General features: G+C 47.1%; 1 protein-coding gene across 1 annotated transcript in view; it reads right to left on the reverse strand.

Annotated features, from left to right (window-relative positions):
* Positions 1–18,164, reverse strand: part of srrm4 (serine/arginine repetitive matrix 4) — a 50,177-nt gene that overhangs the window by 17,889 nt on the left and 14,124 nt on the right. The window contains exon 2 of the mRNA XM_086169902.1: positions 944–1,087. Coding sequence (XP_086026028.1) covers positions 944–1,087 — 144 coding nt within the window. The remainder of the gene's footprint in view (positions 1–943; positions 1,088–18,164) is intronic.

The following is an 18,164-nucleotide window of genomic DNA, read 5'->3' on the forward strand; positions in this document are numbered from 1 at the left end:
CATTGACAAACGCTTACCATAAAGGCGGCGGGGTAGGAAGGTGCGTGATTAAGCCCCATGGGAGCCACTCAGACTCCCCAACATTTTTCCAAGGGGGGATATCCAGATTAACAGACTTAGCCACATGCTAACTGTTAGCTCTTAGCATCCGGAAACCCGTGCTCGAGGGCGTTGCTTCCCCCGGTGGCTGATTTGTGAACTGCATGTCAATAAGACTTGGGGGGGGGGGGGCATAGCTTCAAAAAAATGAATACATAAAAAGATCTCAAGGATATAAAGTGGAATTTTTCCACAATATCTTTTTAGTCCCCGGCGGACTGATAAGACTGTTTACCCCCCTCTGCTTCACCCCCCCGCCGCAATCCAGAGATTAGCTGTGTTTTCCTTTTACCCGCGTTCTGTCTGAAAGGAGGTTATCATCGGCGACGCCGTAATCTGTCCATGATCTCCTGCCTGGGTTCTCTCCAGGTTCTCCGCCTTCAGCAGGTTCATTGAAGGCCCTAAATGGGTCCCTCTATGTGGCCTCTTGATTGATAGGTGACCCGGAAGGGTTAAGCCCCACCTCTGGCCAGCTGGAAAGAGCTCCAGCCCCTCCAGGATGAGGAGTTTGGACACAGAATGCATGAATTTATGATGTTTTCCACCTTACGTGTCTGCTGCATCATCGCCGTGACTGATAAACTCGTTTTTTTTTTGTTATAACAAGCATGAAACAACTATTCAGAACAAGGCGACTCCATCAGACCACGTCACAAAAGTACGACGACGGGGGTCAAAGTTCGTAGCTTGGACGTTATTAGAAACTCTAAAACCCGACCTCAGTTCGCCGCTCTTGAAGGCGACCTCGACTTACCGAAAACGTTTTCCTGAATTTGCCGAAGATGCTTTTACTGTAACTGTAATTGCCTCGGATCCTGCAGATCTGGCGCCGACGCCGACTCACCTCCTGACCCGGTGGCAAGCGCGCCGCTTGCGTCCTCTTCCTCCAATGCAGCAGCCGTTGCCGTCGGCGGCGCCGACCCGGCTCTCCGCCTCCGTCGCCTTCCCGTCGTCGGCCTGGAGCGGCGTCCGCGCCGCCGTCTCTGAGCTACAAAAGAGAGCGGACGAAGGACAGTTCAGCCTCTCGGCTCCTCGGGAGGACCTCAGCATGCTCGGTTAGCCTCGGCTGCGGGTTTCATTCCCCTCCATTTCTCTCTCCGCCGGCAGCTCGGAGGGGAAATTAGAAGTCGGCCATTCAAATGGCGAGGTGGGGGGGTTGGGGGGGGGGGGTCAATTGAAATGTGGTTATTTACACGCTTCAGTCGCCCTGACATTTTGCGAAATTGAGTTTTCTATCTGGCGGCGCGCAGACACAGCCGCCGGAGAAGCGGGGTTTCATTCCCTTCGAAAAAAATTAAAAAATACTAAAACCTCGACGATCTCCGTGACATGTATCGTCTCAGATCGGGCGTTAGCACCAACTGTTCTCATCCCAAAGTGTGTGTGTTCGTCACGACGACACACTCCCCGAAGGTGAAACCTTGAGGTCTACTATTGATTGACAGTTGTAAGAGGCCCCTCCCACTCCTGATGTCAAAGGGCGTCGCCGTTCCGACCTGTCAATCATTGTCTTTCGGTCACGATCCGCCGACCTATCCGCTGTCCCGACACCTGTCGATCAAACCTGTCACCTTTCAATCACCTGGAACATTTACTGGATCGTGACCCGCCTTTTAGCGCTCGCCGCCTCGTCACGCCGCCGCCTTGACAGGTGCCATTGTAATGGGCTCTTTCACTCGGGGCTGTAAATGAGGACGGCAATTAAATGTTCAAAAATAATCCGCTGTTTAAAAGAACGCCAGGTTCCTAGCGCGGCTTTCAATCTGGAAAAATTATAAATAAACTCCATCGAACGCAGGTCAGACAACTGAAGGAGTGATTGGATGCCAGAGCGCCGTTTTAGCCGCACTGATTATCCCCCTGTTTTAGTCACGGGAGATTTGAGCTGTAATTACATGTTCTCCTTGTCTTTGAGTGGATCCGGTTTGATTGCGATGGGGAGATAGTCAGAGGCAGGGATTTGGGCCCGTCGGCGCCACCCCTTCCTTGTATGCAACGACGGAACAGAGCGGGCGGCTCGGGAAGGACGCGAACCCTCAGCGGGAGGCCGGTGGCATCACGTGGTCGGAAAGTTGCTTGAGCACGTCCAAAGTGAAAACCGGGGTCAGCGGGCCAAATTAGTCAGAAATAAATAATAAGAAATAAAGGATGTAAGCTCCGATGGGGACCATTGCGCCTGAGAAGACAGGAAGTGGAAGAAACGCATCTGGAATCTGTTTGTAACATCACTTCCATCCAGGACGCCGTCAAAATGGCGCCCGACCTTAGCCTTAAAAGGTCTGACACTGTTGTGGTTTGCGTGGTCACGCTTCACACTGCTGCCATGGAAACGTATCCCATCACGCGGTGTTTCCCCCCCAAAACCAGCGACTGCTGAGAAAATATGTTGACAGATGTCTGGAGTCTGATTGACCAATCAGAGCCAGGCGGGTCGCTAGCTAACCAGCTATCCAGCCGGCTAACTAGCTTAGCTAAATAACTGGACCGTGTCAACCAATTTCAGGGAGCCAGGAGGGTAGCTAACAAGCTATCAAGCTCACTAACCACAGACCAGCTAATATCAGAAAATGGTGTTGATGATAATATCAAATGGTGTGTGTGTGTGAGTGCATGTGTGTGTGTGTGTGTGTGTGTGTGTGACTGTCATACAGCGTGACAGGAAGTTAGCATCTGCTGAGACATTTGTTGTCTCGTCATTTGTTGACGTGTCAGCTCCAACAAGCCTATCAACCGATCAGAACCCCACGGGCCGCTAACTACGGAGCTAATGTGCTAGCAAGCTAGCGCACTAGCTGATATCAGAAAATGGTGTGGGGTGTCAAAGAAACGCCGATGGGAAGACTAAACAATGTTGTGTGTGCGCATCATACAGCAAAACAGGAAGTAATGAAATTTATCAAACCGACTCTAAAGTCCGATATACTTTTTGGGCGACCTACGCTAAACCGATGAGCTAATAACGTCATCATAACCACGGTTTGGAAATGACAACAAGATGGCGGCTCCACTAAAACTAGGCTGTTCTGGAGAGCACAGAAGCACAAAACGAGATAAAAATAGTTCCCCTGAAAGTATTTAAAAAAACAAAACAAAGGTCAGCTTTAATTAAATGCACAGTTTGTTTATGCCATGACATTTCCTGGAAGTTTACAACAAATATCACAGCATGTTCCTTAAAGCGCCGCGGTCCGAGAGCCAGTCTTTCCGGCCCGATCGGCAACCGGAGATACATAAAAGGGCTTTCGACTGGCAAAGAGATTTGAATGGATGCAAACGGCGGGCGGATTAAGCCTGAGCGCTGCTGGGTGACGGAGACGGTAATCCTCCAAAATCCCGACGGGATCTGTTTACCAGAGAACAAGGAAAGGAAGTCGGAGTATGGGGATGAGCTCGCCGCCGCCGCCGCCGGAGGGAAGCGCCGCCACTGCGGGGCTGGCACTCACCAAAGCCATTGTTCGTACGCGGGAACACTTGACTTTTTGACCCCCCTTCTTTCTTCAGTGCCGGGACGGAGAAGAAAAAAAGGCTGCGATGAATTCCCGCCCACTTTTCCCACGGCTTGCCGCCGCACCAACGGGCAGCTGAGGAAAGGTTTTGGATCCAGTGAGAGAAGATGGGCCTTCTGGGAGAGACTCAGGCTGGAGGACAACCTCCACTGGTGTGGTGGGTCGGGACATCTGGGAGGGACGCCTCGTGGAGACCTCAACGGGGGAGGTGTTCCTGGGACGTCCCACCAGGAGGAGGACCAGGAGAACAACCAGGATATGCTCGAGGGACGATGACGCCTCAGGTGTACTCTGGAGGAGATGGAAGAAGGAGCTGTTCCAGAGATAGATGGATGGATGGATGGATTAGTTGAATAATGGATAAATGGATGGATGGATGGATGAATGGATGGCTCGATCAATAGATAGATGGATGGATGGATGGATGGATGGATGGATGAATGGATGGATGGATGGTTGAATAATGATTAAATGGGTGGGTGGGTTTTTGGATGGATAGATGGTTTGATAAATGGATGGATGGATGGACGGTTGAATAATACCTTAATGGGTGGATGGATAGATGGATGACTCAATAAATGGATGGATGGGTGTTTAGATGGAAGAATGGTTCGATAAATGTATGGATGGATGGATGGATGGTTCGATACAATGATCGATGGAAGGATGGAAGGATGGATGGATGGGTGTTTGGAGGGGTGGATGGATAGATGAATAATGGCTAAATGGGTGGATGGGTTTTTGGATGGATGGATCGATGGTTGAATAATGGATTCATAGATGGATGGATGGATGGATGGTTCAATACAATGATTGATGGAAGGATGGAGCGATGGGTGGATGAGTTTTTGGATGGATGGATGGATGGATGGATGGATGGATGGATGGATGGATGGATGGATGGATGGAAGAATGGATGGATAGATGGATGGACGGATAGATGGATGGATAAACAGCTGGATGGATGGATGTTCGATGGATGGCTCAATACATTGATGGATGGGTGGATGATGGATTGAAGATGGAAGGATGATTGAGAAACTGATAAATGGATGGATAAATGGATTGATGGATAACTGGATGCATTTGGGAGGCTCATTCACAGAAGATGAGGAGTTGGTTGGTGTGGAAACCAAGCTAACCGCTAACGCTGGCCGCCATCTGCATTTCCCTCCACGCTGCTCTGTGATTGGCTGCTTCGTCAGGATGTCCCGAGTCAAAAACGTGATAATAATCCTCGGGGTTCCCTTCTTACGATCTACGGAACCGTTCAATAGAAAAGCACAGCACTTCGACAGGATACATTTTAGGCAATCCGCGGTTATACCGGTTGCCATGCCGACCTCACGGTCGCCTCCTCGGCCGAGTGGGGCCGAGTCCAATTAGAGCAAATAAATAACAAGCGGATCAGATCGATAGGACCTCGCCCCCCCGCAGCGGAGCGGGAAAACATCTCCGGCCGATCGATGGTCAACACGACGCTCGAGCGGAGCCTAACGAGGGCGAGGGTTTCAATCCGGGGACTTTTTTAAAACACGTTTCTTTGTTGGATCCCAATCCAGGAACCCCCCCTTCCTGTCAAACGTGGCGCCAACGGACGACTGTTTGACAGATCCTGACGTTTCCAGCACAAAATGGCTTCTCCAAGCATAGGTACATAGGTACAAAACGTAGGTACAAGAAAATTACTGAGATTCAGTGCTATTTCCAGGTACTCCTACCCCATTTGAGCGTTCCACATCGTATGAAGCCTTGAACCTCGTCTTCATTTCAAGCACAAATGCTGTACTTTCCTGTACAGCTGGTATTTATTCAGCTACAAAAAATAACACTGTCCACAGTGGACCAAGTACATTCACCGACCATTAACTTCAATCTTTTAATTTCTACTACTGTAAATTCCTGACGATAGGGCGCACCTTTATATAGGCCGCACTAACTCATTTTTAACAGGAAAAAGAAATTGTACAAAAAAAAGCCACACGTGTCTGTGTTGAAACATGAAATATTAACACAGCAAGATATTACGGGAAAGATTTTTTTTTTGAAAATCTTTAATTAAATAAATGACGGTGATATCTACAACTACCAGTACATAACGCAAATGCTTTTTTTTCAGGATAGCCACCTAGCTCGCTGGCTGGAAACATGTTACATCGTGTATTTGCAAGTGTATTTGCAGTCCCTATGTCCTCTATTGTAAGTCGCTTTGGATAAAAGCGTCTGCCAAATGCAATGTAATGTAATGTAATGTTACAATTACGATAATTTCAGCTGCGAATTTAACACGGAAACCAAAATATCATATATACCGAACATACAAATAGACAGGAAGTCTTGAATAGCGTTTTGTGGTGATGTCGCCATCTCCCGCAAAATTTATAAAGAAAGTCTTGTCCCATCATCCCGACATACGGCATCAAAACAAACAATAAACAGCATTAAAACAACGTCAAAACGGGAACTCATCGTCTTATCGCGGTGATATACAAAGAAGACGCTTTGTTTACGTTTACCAGTTGAACTTCAGTTTTCACTTATGTTGTTTTTCTTTGTTGTTCCAACAAATATCACGCTGTCTTTTTTCCACCAGCTTTGGACACGGCGGCTTAAACAACAGCGCGGCTAATTTATGGATTTTTGGGGGCTAACGAGCTTCACGCCGCTAAAACATTTAGCCTCGTCACATCGGGCTAATGAAATTACCGTGAAATTCTGAGGCTGTTTTGGAAAAAAGCATTTTCCAGCACGTCTTTATGGATGTACCCTGTATGTGTTTAATTAAAAGTTTAAAAAATGTTTCTGTGTAAAGATCTCATGTTACAATTTGGATCTTTGTGGCTAATAGAAAAGTGCTGCCACAAAAAATAAAGGGAACACAAAGTAACTCCAAGTCAATCCGACTTCTGTGAACTTAGGAAGCAACACTCATGCATTTTGACTTGTTTTAAGGACATTATGTCGACGTTGGATCAGCCTGGAGTGTGTTTTTCTACTTTCATTTGGAGAGTAACTCCAAATCCAGACCTCCATGGGTTCATGCATTTGATTTCCATTGATCATTTTGGTGTGATTTTGATGTCAGCACATTCAACTTTGTAAAGAACAAAATATTTAATAAGAATATTTCATTCATTCAGATCTAGAATGTGTTATTTTAGGGATCCCTTTTTTTAGCAGTGTATCTAAAGCATAAAGTATTTTCATGACTATAAGGCGCACATAAAAGTCTTAAATTTTCTTCAAAACGTGCGGCACCCCATATAGTGCAGTGCGCCCTGTGTGTGTTGTTGTTGTTGTAAGGCGGACGTAGTAGAGAACACCATGAGGGGGAAGTGTGGGTGTTGATTGTATATAAAAGAACAGGTATGTGTGTTATGTAGAACATGGTTGTTTTAACAACCCTGAAAACATTGCCGACAAACACATCCAGCCCAGACACATCACTAGCGTGGACGAGGTGCCGCTCACTTTCGACATCCCGGTGAGTCACACTGTGCAGAAGAAGGGGACCGGCACGGTAGCGATACGCACAACAGGGTACGAAAAGTCTTCTTGGAGACCACAGTTTCACTAAGAGTGGAAGGCAGCGCCGGGCGAGTTACGCCATAATTTACGAATGGATTGTAGACGCTCGGGCTAACGTGTCTGCCGGCACTGTTGTTCCAGCTTTCGCGAAAGCCGGCATCGTTTCCGAGGAGCCGCGCGGCAACGGAAAGTGACTCTGACAGTGAAGAAAGTTCGATGGAGATTTAGAAATCAGAAACAGAGGATGAGGACTTTGACTGGTTTGATTGATGATGATTACCGTTAAAAAAATGTGAACACCAAACTCAGTTTTGCTCCCGCTCTATTTTTAAATACGCAAACTTGTATGCTTGTGTGTGTTGTTGTTGTAAGGCGGACGTAGTAGAGGACGCCATTAGAACGTTAAAGGGGGAAGTGTGGGCGCGGATTGTATATAAAATCCGCGCCCTATAATCAGGTGCGCCTTATGTGTGTGTTAAATACAGTGATGGCACTCATAACTGAGACTGCGTCTTTTTGTACGAAAATACGGTATATCCATTTAGTTATTTTTAGCCGGCGCGACTTATATTCAGGCGCGCTCAATAGTCCAGAAATGATTCCACGCCACCCCTTCGGGATTTGTCGGGCCAGGGAAACGACCACATTGGGCGAATCGGCGTCAGCCGATTCAATTATCGTGTACCATCGCTAAAAAAAACACAACGTGAGCGACGTAGCGGCTTGATTAAGTTCCTTATCGCCACGAGCAGAAAGAGTAATTACAGCTCAAGCCGGCGAGCCTTGGGTGACTGCGCATCAATCAAATCAAACTCGCAGTCGCGTGCGTCCGATGGCGGGCCGGTGAGTTTGTCGGTCCGGATCTTCGCCTCCGACCGGAGAGGTATTTACCTGACAGATGTGGCCAGAAAGCAAAAGTCGCAAAAAGTTGTCAGAAGAGCCTAAATCGAAATGGCGCCCCGGGAGGAAGCGGCGGCGGCGGATACATTTGCCTAAAGCGAGCAGCAATCTTGACTGCTTCAAACAGGCGGGGAAATTGTGTCAGTATGTGTTTGTGTGAAGTCTGGTCACGTCCACAGTTCACTTAGCGGCGTAGAGAAACACTTGAAATACTGTTACAGCCAGGTATCTTCAAAAGAAAAGACCTTGCCGGTGGAGGAAGGGATGAAAAGTGCAAGGCGGTTTTCAAACCGAACCCGCCGCCGCCATTGGGAGATTATCAGGATTATTGATCTGTAATAAACAATCGTCCCGTAAGCCACATGGCGAGAGCTAGGAGGACACGACAAGCTACTCTTGATTACATTGGGAAAGGCGGCAGAGGCTACTGATGAACACACACACACACACACACACACACACACACACACACACACACACGCAGGGTTTTCATCCTTGGGCTCGGTTCCATTCTCAGCTCTTTTATTACATAGTTATTACAAGGTAATAACAAAAATCGTAAAATTCTGCAGCGCACAGGGTTTTCAGCTGTATATTTTATACAGATGCACACACAAACACACACACACAGACACACACATACACATATATATATATATATATATATTTTTTTTTTAAAGTTTGATCGTGACGCACAATCCCCACTTCTCACCGCTTGGAGAAAGGCTCCACTCATGAGAAGGACTTTCCGAGGTGAAGGCGACGCCGCGCCGTGTGAGAGCGAAAAATGAATGAACATTTTGCGAGTGACCTCCAGGTTGTGCGTCCCCAAGCGACACACTCTCATCCAGCCGCGGCGCCGCATCTGGGGGGGCGACGGGTCAAAACCACCATCTTGTATTTGAATACAATAAACCCTTCGTCCTCCTTCACTCCCTTTATATTATAAATTACAATTGCTGTGTTTATCCACCCATCCTGGTGACTCACTCTAACGTTCATGAATTTATCATCTTATAGAGACAACCATTCACCTTCTCATTCACAGCGAGAACATTTTAAAAGGTCTGATTGTCTTAAAATAAATAAATCAAACGCGTGCCGGTTCCGCCGTGAAGTGACGGCATGATGTGTATCCATACTGATGCTATTTTCAACAAGTGGAATTGAGAAATAAAAATGATATCTAAATATCCAGCAAGAGAAAAGTTGATGCAGATGGAAGGCGAAAACATGTTTGTGATTCGAGGAGAAAAAAACGGTATGTGTTTGGTGTTACGAGGCAGCGTCGGTCGTCAAAGAGGACATTTTGACGCCAAACACGGAGCTAAGTATGCCAAAGTTAGCCTTCCAGAAAAAAAACAACAAATTGTCCATGAATTACAAGCCAAAAGGTGACATATGCAAATTTGAACATCACAATTTGGATTTGAATGAGCAATAAATTCAGTTATTTTACTTTAAGGAGTAGTTACATGTATTTGACATGAGGTTACATTCACTCATCATATAAAGACATGCAACTTTTCACTCATTCACGTGATCTGGACGTTCAAGCGTCAGTCCGACGGAGAACACGGAAGCTTCACGCCAACATGTGAAAATCACATCCCTTCCTTCTGATCCGAGCGTTTAACTTTTGATGCGGCGGCTGCCGTTGTTCGGTAAAACACTGACAGGAAGTCAAAAACGTACCAACCGCCCGCGGCGTCTCGCCCGCTCACTTCCTGTCTGCTCTCATCGACGTCAAACATCCGATTTAAATCAAAACCCTCTTTTTTTTTTCCCAGTTTCCCCTCCTTTGCTCGCTCAGATATGCAAATGTGACAGGCGGCGTCGAGCGAGGGACGGAGCGTTCGTTGGAGCGCGGTAGCGGCGGCCCGGAGGCTTTTGTATCGACTCCAGCGCGAATGAAAACCTTCTCCTTCGTCGGAGGCGGAGCCTAACGGAGTCGAACGGGAGTCACGTGACCCAACAGGATCTCGGAGGTTCATGTTAGCATTCTAACAGACGCCGCCTTCCTGTGGATCAGATGGCGAGGACCTTGCCGGGGGGGGGAGACGCCGCCGCCGTCATCGTCGCCGCTTCAAATCTCATTCTGGATGTAATTATATTCAAAAAGAAAAAAAAAAGTGCCACCGTTGTTTCACCCAGATTGTTAACATTTGGCGCTCCTCCTGTTTCACGCACCGTAAAACCCGACGTGCGCATCGACTAAGTCGGTTTCTCAGTGATTAGGCGGGAGGGAGAGGGACGCAGTCAGGTTTAATTAGCGGCTTGCCGAGGCGCTACTTCCTCTTCCCACGTCAAGGAGACGACCTGAGAGGCACGCCACAGATGCTAACGCTATTCGCCGCGCACCCTGCGCTTAATTAGCGTGACGACGACGGCGAGGATGGATAACGGCGAGGTGGCGGCCGAAGACGGCGGCTCAGGCTGATTGGCGGCGGGGGGGGAGGGGGTTTCGGTCGGGTTTGACCGCCGCCAGCTGATTGGACAGGCCGGCCGGCGGGTTGCGAGCGTTAGTTTCGGGCTAGCGGTGAAACGCCGCATCGCAGCCCTGCCAATTAACGGAGGGCCAAAATAAATAAAGAACTAAAGCTGCCATCTGGCTCACACTTAATCAGCCAATTACGAAAGTATTATTTATGATCCACCGAAAAAAGGAAGTGGTAAATAACTTCCTTTCGTGACACTGAAGCCAATTTAGAGAGCCCGACGGTTCGGCAGCCGCGGCTGGGAGCGTCGTAAAGGCTCCATCCCGGTCGCCTCCTCCCGACTTGGACTCCCAATTATCCGCCATCGTGTCGCTCGGCGGGATCGGCTTTTCCGCGAAGCTGCAGGTAAACACACCTGTTGGGTTGTCACTCAACAAGGCCAATTAACGGACGGGTTCGAAACGCGTTCCTGCTAATTGAACGTCGCGTCCTGCCTGAGCTGCGCTCTAAATCACTTCACTGGGCGGAGTAGCCATGTGATGTATGCTCACTTTTGGCTGCCAACCCATGGTGCAGTCTAGGACACACTCCACTTTCTGGAGGTCCAAGAACATTTTCAGGAACTGGGACGTATCTTGGCTCATTCGGACGGCAGGGGAAGCGATGACCGCGGACCTCAGCTCCAAGAACCATCTTACGTCCAACTCAGGCTGGGTCTGCTTACGATTCCATGGTGCTTGTGCTTGTTGTGGACTGCAGAGCGGCCTTTTTTTACTGTTTTCTTGCAAAAAAAAAGAACGGAAGCAGCCAAAAATGGAGCGACGAAGAGCTTCAAGCTCTTCGGGTAAGCTACGCAAACAGCCGCTTGCCATAGCTTCTTGAAAAGCTAGCCATTTGAGAACCGGTCGATTTACCCCGTCTGCCGTACTTCGGACTTCTAGAAGGTTCAGATCCAGGAAGTGTGGACAGGGGCGATCCAGAAGAAGGCAAGGTTCCCTCCAGGAGTCCACGGGAGGACAGAACAGTGACGGTATCGTCCAATGACGCACTTCTTCATTCTCCTGCCGTGCGCAAGTTTCCTGACCTGGAACAGGTGAGCTACCGAGGTGATTATTTTTTTTTCTTTCCCCTCCTGCTCGCGTCGCCGCTCCGCCTGTCAGCTCCATCCACGGAGCAGATGGAGGCTCAGCGTTTCCTGCGGAAACCGTGGAACCCGCCGGCGTTCTCCCCTCGCCGTGGATACGCCAAAGATCGGGCCTCCTTCGCTTCGAAGCTCCCAGTGTGTTCGGGTCTCGTCCGAGGAGTCGGGTTCTGGATCTGAATCTGGATCTTGATTTTGGTCCCTAAACCTGACCGGCGGGAGCCAATCCCAGGCACTGCTGGGGCGAGAGGCGGGGCTTAACGGGTCACCTGTCAATCACAGGGATCACGAACAAAGACGTCCAACTATTCTCCCTTTTATTCGCACCTACGGACAATTTAAGAGTCTTCAAAAAAAACTTTTTTTGGACTCCCGAATGTCAAACATGTTACTACATGGATCATGTGTATGTTATAACATGGATCACGCATGTTTACACATTATTATGTGTATGTTTTCCCATTCATCATATGAATGCTATAAACTACAGGCATCACGTGTTTACTCGTGCATCATGTGTATGTTATTACATGATCATATACATAATTACATGTATCATATCAATGTAATCTATTACTGATGTATAAAATGTATTACATGTATCATGTGTTGTTACATTTATCATGTGAATGTAATCTATTACACACATTATATACATGTTATTACACATATCATGTGCATGTTATTACACAATCATATATGTAATTATGTGTATCAGGTGAATGTGATATTGTACATGTATCATGTATGTTAATACATGTATCATGCGTAGGTTATCACCTGTATCATGCATGATGTTAGATGATCATATATGTAATTACATGTATCATGTGAATGAAATTGTTATACATATTCTGTACATGTTACATAATATGTGTAATATGTGCATGTAATTACATTGAATATGATATTATATATATACATATATATTCGTTATATTATATTATTATATACTATATTATATATACACGTATCATATGGATGTCATATATGATGTGCATTTTATTATGTGCATGATGTGTATTTTATTACGCGCATTGCATGTATGAAATAACTTGGATCATGTGAATGGAACTGTAACACCTATTAGTTACATGCCATTACTTGTATCATATGTTATAACATGTATCATGAGAATGTAATATAGCATATGTATCATGTGTGTTATTACATGTATCCTATGCATGTTATTACGTGATCATGTGTGTTATCATGAGAACGTAATTACATTCAATATGATATATTACACATATATATGTCATGATGATGTGTATGTTATTACATGTATAATGTGTGTCTTATCATGTAATAACTTGGATCATGTGAGTGTAATATATTCCATAAATCATATATATGTTATGCTATGATATTAAATGATCATATATGCGATTACATGTATCCTGTGAATATATGTGTTAATACATATATCATGTGGATGTTATTACATGTATCACAACAGTATTTCTTCTTTTTTTTTTCATAAATCACAGTTGCCGCATATATTTTGAATCCTTTTGTCACATTTGGATTCTGCGACTCCGTCCAAGAAGCCACCCCGCCCACGCCTGGGGGAGGAGGAGGAGGAGGAGGGGGGGGGCACCGATTTTTCGGTCCTGAATGGGACTTACATTCGTTCTGCCGGAATAATCCTCCTTCAGAAGGAGCTGAGCTTTCAGAACGCCGTGGCTGGAGAGCAATCAGGACGCCCACCACCACCACCACCACCCCCATCCCGCCCCTCCACCGCCACCCGCCCACCCCCCGATGCTAATTAGCCGCGGAGCTTCGGGCGGAGAGGCAGACGCCATGTGAGTCAGAGAGGGAGGCGCTGCTGCTGAATAAGAATAGCAGCCTACTTTAAAAAAAAAAAAAAACAACAAAAAACAGTATAAATCAAATCTGACATGACGGCGGGGGGGGTGGTGTCTGATAATCCCCACCCTGCCATGAGGGGGCGCCGTCGAGCCAGTGTGAGATGATGTAAAGAAAAAAAAAGGAAGATCGATGATGACCGTAACAAGTAGCGTTTTGTGTTTTCACTCATTCGCTCTCCGAACTGCCAATCACTGCCGTCGACGGGGGCGAGAGGCGGGGCTTAATCCCGCAGCTCACCTGTCAATCACAGGGTCCGCAGATAGATACGCCCGACCGTCACAACCACGGACGGGTAAGAGGCACCTTCTGACTTTGAGAGGGGGATGGAGAACATGGAGAGAAACCATGCAAGAGTATGGAGAAGATCAAGGTAGCAGAACATGGAGATGATCAGTGTAGGAGAACATGGAGAGAACCAAGGCAGGAGAACATGGAGAGAACCCATGGAAGACCATGGAGAGGATCAAGGTAGGAGAACATGGAGAGGACCCAGTCAATAACATGGAGAAGATCAAGGTGGGAGAACATGGAGAGAACCCATGGAAGAACATGGAGAGGATCAAGGTAGGAGAACATGGAGATGATCAGTGTAGGAGAACATGGCGAGAGCCCGTGCAAGAATATAGAGAGGATCAAGGTAGCAGAACATACAGAGAACCAAGGTAGAAGAACATGGAGAACCCATGCAGGAGAACAAGGAGAGAAGTCTGGTAGGAGAGCATGGAGATGATCATTGTACAACAACATGGAGAAACCCGTGCAATAACATGGAGAGGATCAAGGTAGGAGAACATGGAGATAACAAAGGTAGTAGAACATGGAGATGATCAGTGTAGGAGAACATGGAGAGAACCCAGGCAGGAGAACAAAGATATAACTCTTCGTAGGAGAACATGGAGAAGATCAAGGTAGGAGAACATGGAGATAACCCAGGTAGGAGAACATGGAGATGATCAGTGTAGGAGAACATGGAGATGATCAGAGTAGGAGAACAAGGAGAGAACCCTGGTGGGAGAACATTGAGAGAGCTCATGGAAGAATATGGAGGTAGGACAACATGGCGAAGACCATGGTGGGAGAAGATGGAAAGAACCCAGGTGGGGGAAGATAGCGATGATGAATGTAGGAGAAGATGTAGATCCATGCACGGAGAACCCAGTCTCTTGGGAATTGACCCCGCAACCTTCTTTGCTAATTTCCATATGTTGCCGCCCCGCTTTATAAATAAAAAGTTGAAAAAAAAACCCCACCATTTTGGCAGCTTCACACCAGACCTCCCCTGGAGGTGACCCCCCAACACACACACACACACACACACACACACACACACACACATAATCACCCGTTCCCCGCTGATCAATGAGAGAGCGACCTTCCCCTCCTTCAGAGGCGGTAATAAATCGCTCCGTCCGGCCTCACCTGCCGCCCGTCTCATTTAGAGGCCGCTGGAGGAGTCCATTAGCTCTTTATGGAAAGGAGGTCCATTCAATTTGCCCGTGGCCCAATGAGGTGCACGTCGTGCACGTGCGTTGGGGGGCGGGGGGGCTCAAGGGCGAGTGAATTATTTCATTATCGTTAATGTGTGGAGAGACAAGAGCCGTCTGAGGGGATTTATTTAACTCCAACCTTCGCTTCGGGAGAGGAGAACGCGGCGGCGAACGTCCACAAATAACGCATTTTTGTTTGCGCTTTAATCCTGACGCTGGAAACGGTGAACTCCTCCGGTATTTTCCAAATATTAGAGCAGATGTCAAAACTGTCTGTAGTTTGGAGGCTAAAAAAAACAAACATGATAAATGTGTTGTTAGCGCAACTCTCTGTCCTTTGTCTGCTGATTCTACTTCCCGTGTCCCGCCCCCTCTTTTTCATTGGCTGTTGGCAACATGTGTTAGCAGTCGCATCGGTAGCTAGCATACACTACCTGACGGGTTTGATTGACAGCGGGCTGAGATTCAAGTCCTGTCTTTCTCTTCACACACTTACAGGTTTATGTAAGTATGTCAACTAGCCACGACTACTATCCCCAACTAGGAATGCAAATGCCCCCACTAACCACACCCACTGTCCTCAACTAGCCACGCCAATGCGGCAAGTAGCCACATCAATGCTCCAAGTAGCCATGCCTACTGTCCCGAACTAGCCAGGCTAATGCCACAACTAGCCACACCCACTGTCCTAAACTAGCCACACCAATGCCCCAAGTAGCCACATCAATGCTCCAAGTAGCCATGACTACTGTCCCCAACTATCCACTGCCACTGTCCACAACTAGCCATGGCCACTGTCCCCAGATAGCCACACCCACTGTCACCAACTACCCACGCCCACTGTCCCCAACTACCCACGCCCACTGTCCCCAACTAGCCACGCCAATGCCCCAACTAGCCACAACCACTGCTCCAACTGGCCACGCCCAGGGGCCGCGCCAAAAGGTTAAGAAACACCTGCCATCTTTTGATTTTCATCGACCAATCTCATCGACCAACTAGCCACACCAATGCCTGAACCAGCCACACCCACCATCCCCAACTGTCCCCGGCAATGACCCAAACTATCCACGCCAATACCCGAACCACTCTTGCCCAATGTCCACAACTAGCCACGCCCAGTATCCCCAACTAGCCACGCCAATGCCCCAACTAGCCACAACCACTGCTCCAACTGGCCACGCCCAGGGACCGCGCCAGAAGGTAAAGAAACACCTGCCATCTTTTGATTTTCATCGACCAATTTCCCTTGGTCGGGCGAGGCGGCAAAGAGCGCGCGCACACACGCACACATATACACGCGCACACACACACACACACACACCACGCGGCCGGGAAATGACGAGCTTAATCACAGAGTCGACTTAAATTGGGCTTAGAATGAATTAAGGGATAATCCGCCTGGGAGTCAAAGGTGGCGCAGAGAGGATCCACCGCGCCGCCGCCGTGACGTGCGTCGCCCAGCATCAAAACCGTCCCCGTTTCCGCTTTTTGCAGTCTGATGATAAGCGGCGAGTTCCCGGGGGTCGGGGGCCAGTTAGCAATCGGAGAGCTAATTTCGGTAGGAAAAAAAAAAAAAAAAAACAGCCCTTGAGCGCATCACGGCTGAAAAAATCCTCACTCGGAGTCTGGCCTCTTTGAGAGGAAAAAAAAAAAGGGGGCCTCGCTTCATAACCTCAGTAAACAGATGTAATAAAATAAACTGCATATTTCATATTGTTTCCCAGCGCGCGAGGACGCGGCAGGCAGGAAATAAGATGTATTCAGAAATAAATCCCCCCCGGCCGTCTGGAGAGAAGCCCGTCTGCCTTCTCAGACGTTGTCGGCGTTCTTCTTGACAGCAGAGCTTTTTTTTTTTTTTCCTCATCACCTTGCAGGAGAAGGAGGTCGTGGTCTGGACGTTCCATATCGTGTGTGTGTGTGTGTGTGTGTGTGTGTGTGTGTGTGCGCGCTGATGTGAAACTCCTCTCCATTCCTTTTTGTCATGAAAAACGCTGCAAGCGGATTTTCAGCGGAGGGAAAATAATGACGGTGGAGATGAAGGGGAGGAGAGGTGGAGTGGAAAAGGGTGTGAGAGCGATCCTCTAAGCTGTGATCCTGGATTGATATGATCCCTGATTGTTGTGAACCTGGATTTTTTTATGATACTGGATTTTGTAATGATCCTGGATTTTGTGATCCTGGATTTTGTGATCTGGGATTTTGTGAACCGGGATCAATATGATCCTGGAATGTCATGATACTGGACTTTTTATGATCCTGGATTGATATGATCCTAGATTATTTTGATCCTGGATCCTGGAGAGTTGTGATACTGGATTTTGTGATCCTGAATTATGCTGATCCCTGACTGTTGTGAACCTGGATTTTTTTATGATCCTGGATTGTAATGATCCTGGATTTTGTGATCCAGGATTTTGTGATCCTGAATTATTACGATCCTGATCAATATGATCCTGGTGAGTTGTGATACTGACTTTTGTGATCCTGAATTATGATGATCTCTGTTTGTTGTGAACCTGGATTTTTTAATGATCCTGAATTATTACGATCCCTGACTGTTGTGAACCTGGATTTTTTTATGATCCTGGATTGTAATGATCCTGGATTTTGTGATCCAGGATTTTGTGATCCTGAATTATTACGATCCTGATCAATATGATCCTGGTGAGTTGTGATACTGAATTTTGTGATCCTGAATTATGATGATCTCTGATTGTTGTGAACCTGGATTTTTTTATGATCCTGAATTATTACGATCCCTAACTGTTGTGAACCTGGATTTTTTATGATCCTGGATTGTAATGATCCTGGATTTTGTGATCCTGAATTATTACGATCCTGATCAATATGATTCTGGTGAGTTGTGATACTGGACTTTGTGGTCCTGAATTATTATTATCCTGGATTGATATGATCCCTGACTGTTGTGAACCTGGAATTTTTTATGATCCTGGATTGTAGTAATCCTGGATTTTGTGATCCTGGATTATTATGATCCTGGACTGATATGATCCTGGAATGTTGTGATACTTGACTTTTTAATGCTCTTGAATGTAATAATCCTGGATTTTGTGATCCGGAATTATTATGATCCTGGATTGATATGATCCCTGATTGTTGTGATCCTGGATTTTTTTCCTCTGATTCTGGATTGTAATGATCCCTGATTTCTCAATCCTGGATTGTG

Source organism: Fistularia commersonii, chromosome 22, assembly GCF_037954325.1.
Source record: "Fistularia commersonii isolate RoL2024-O1a breed Wild chromosome 22, RoL_Fcom_v1.0, whole genome shotgun sequence".
Taxonomy (NCBI): domain Eukaryota; kingdom Metazoa; phylum Chordata; class Actinopteri; order Syngnathiformes; family Fistulariidae; genus Fistularia; species Fistularia commersonii.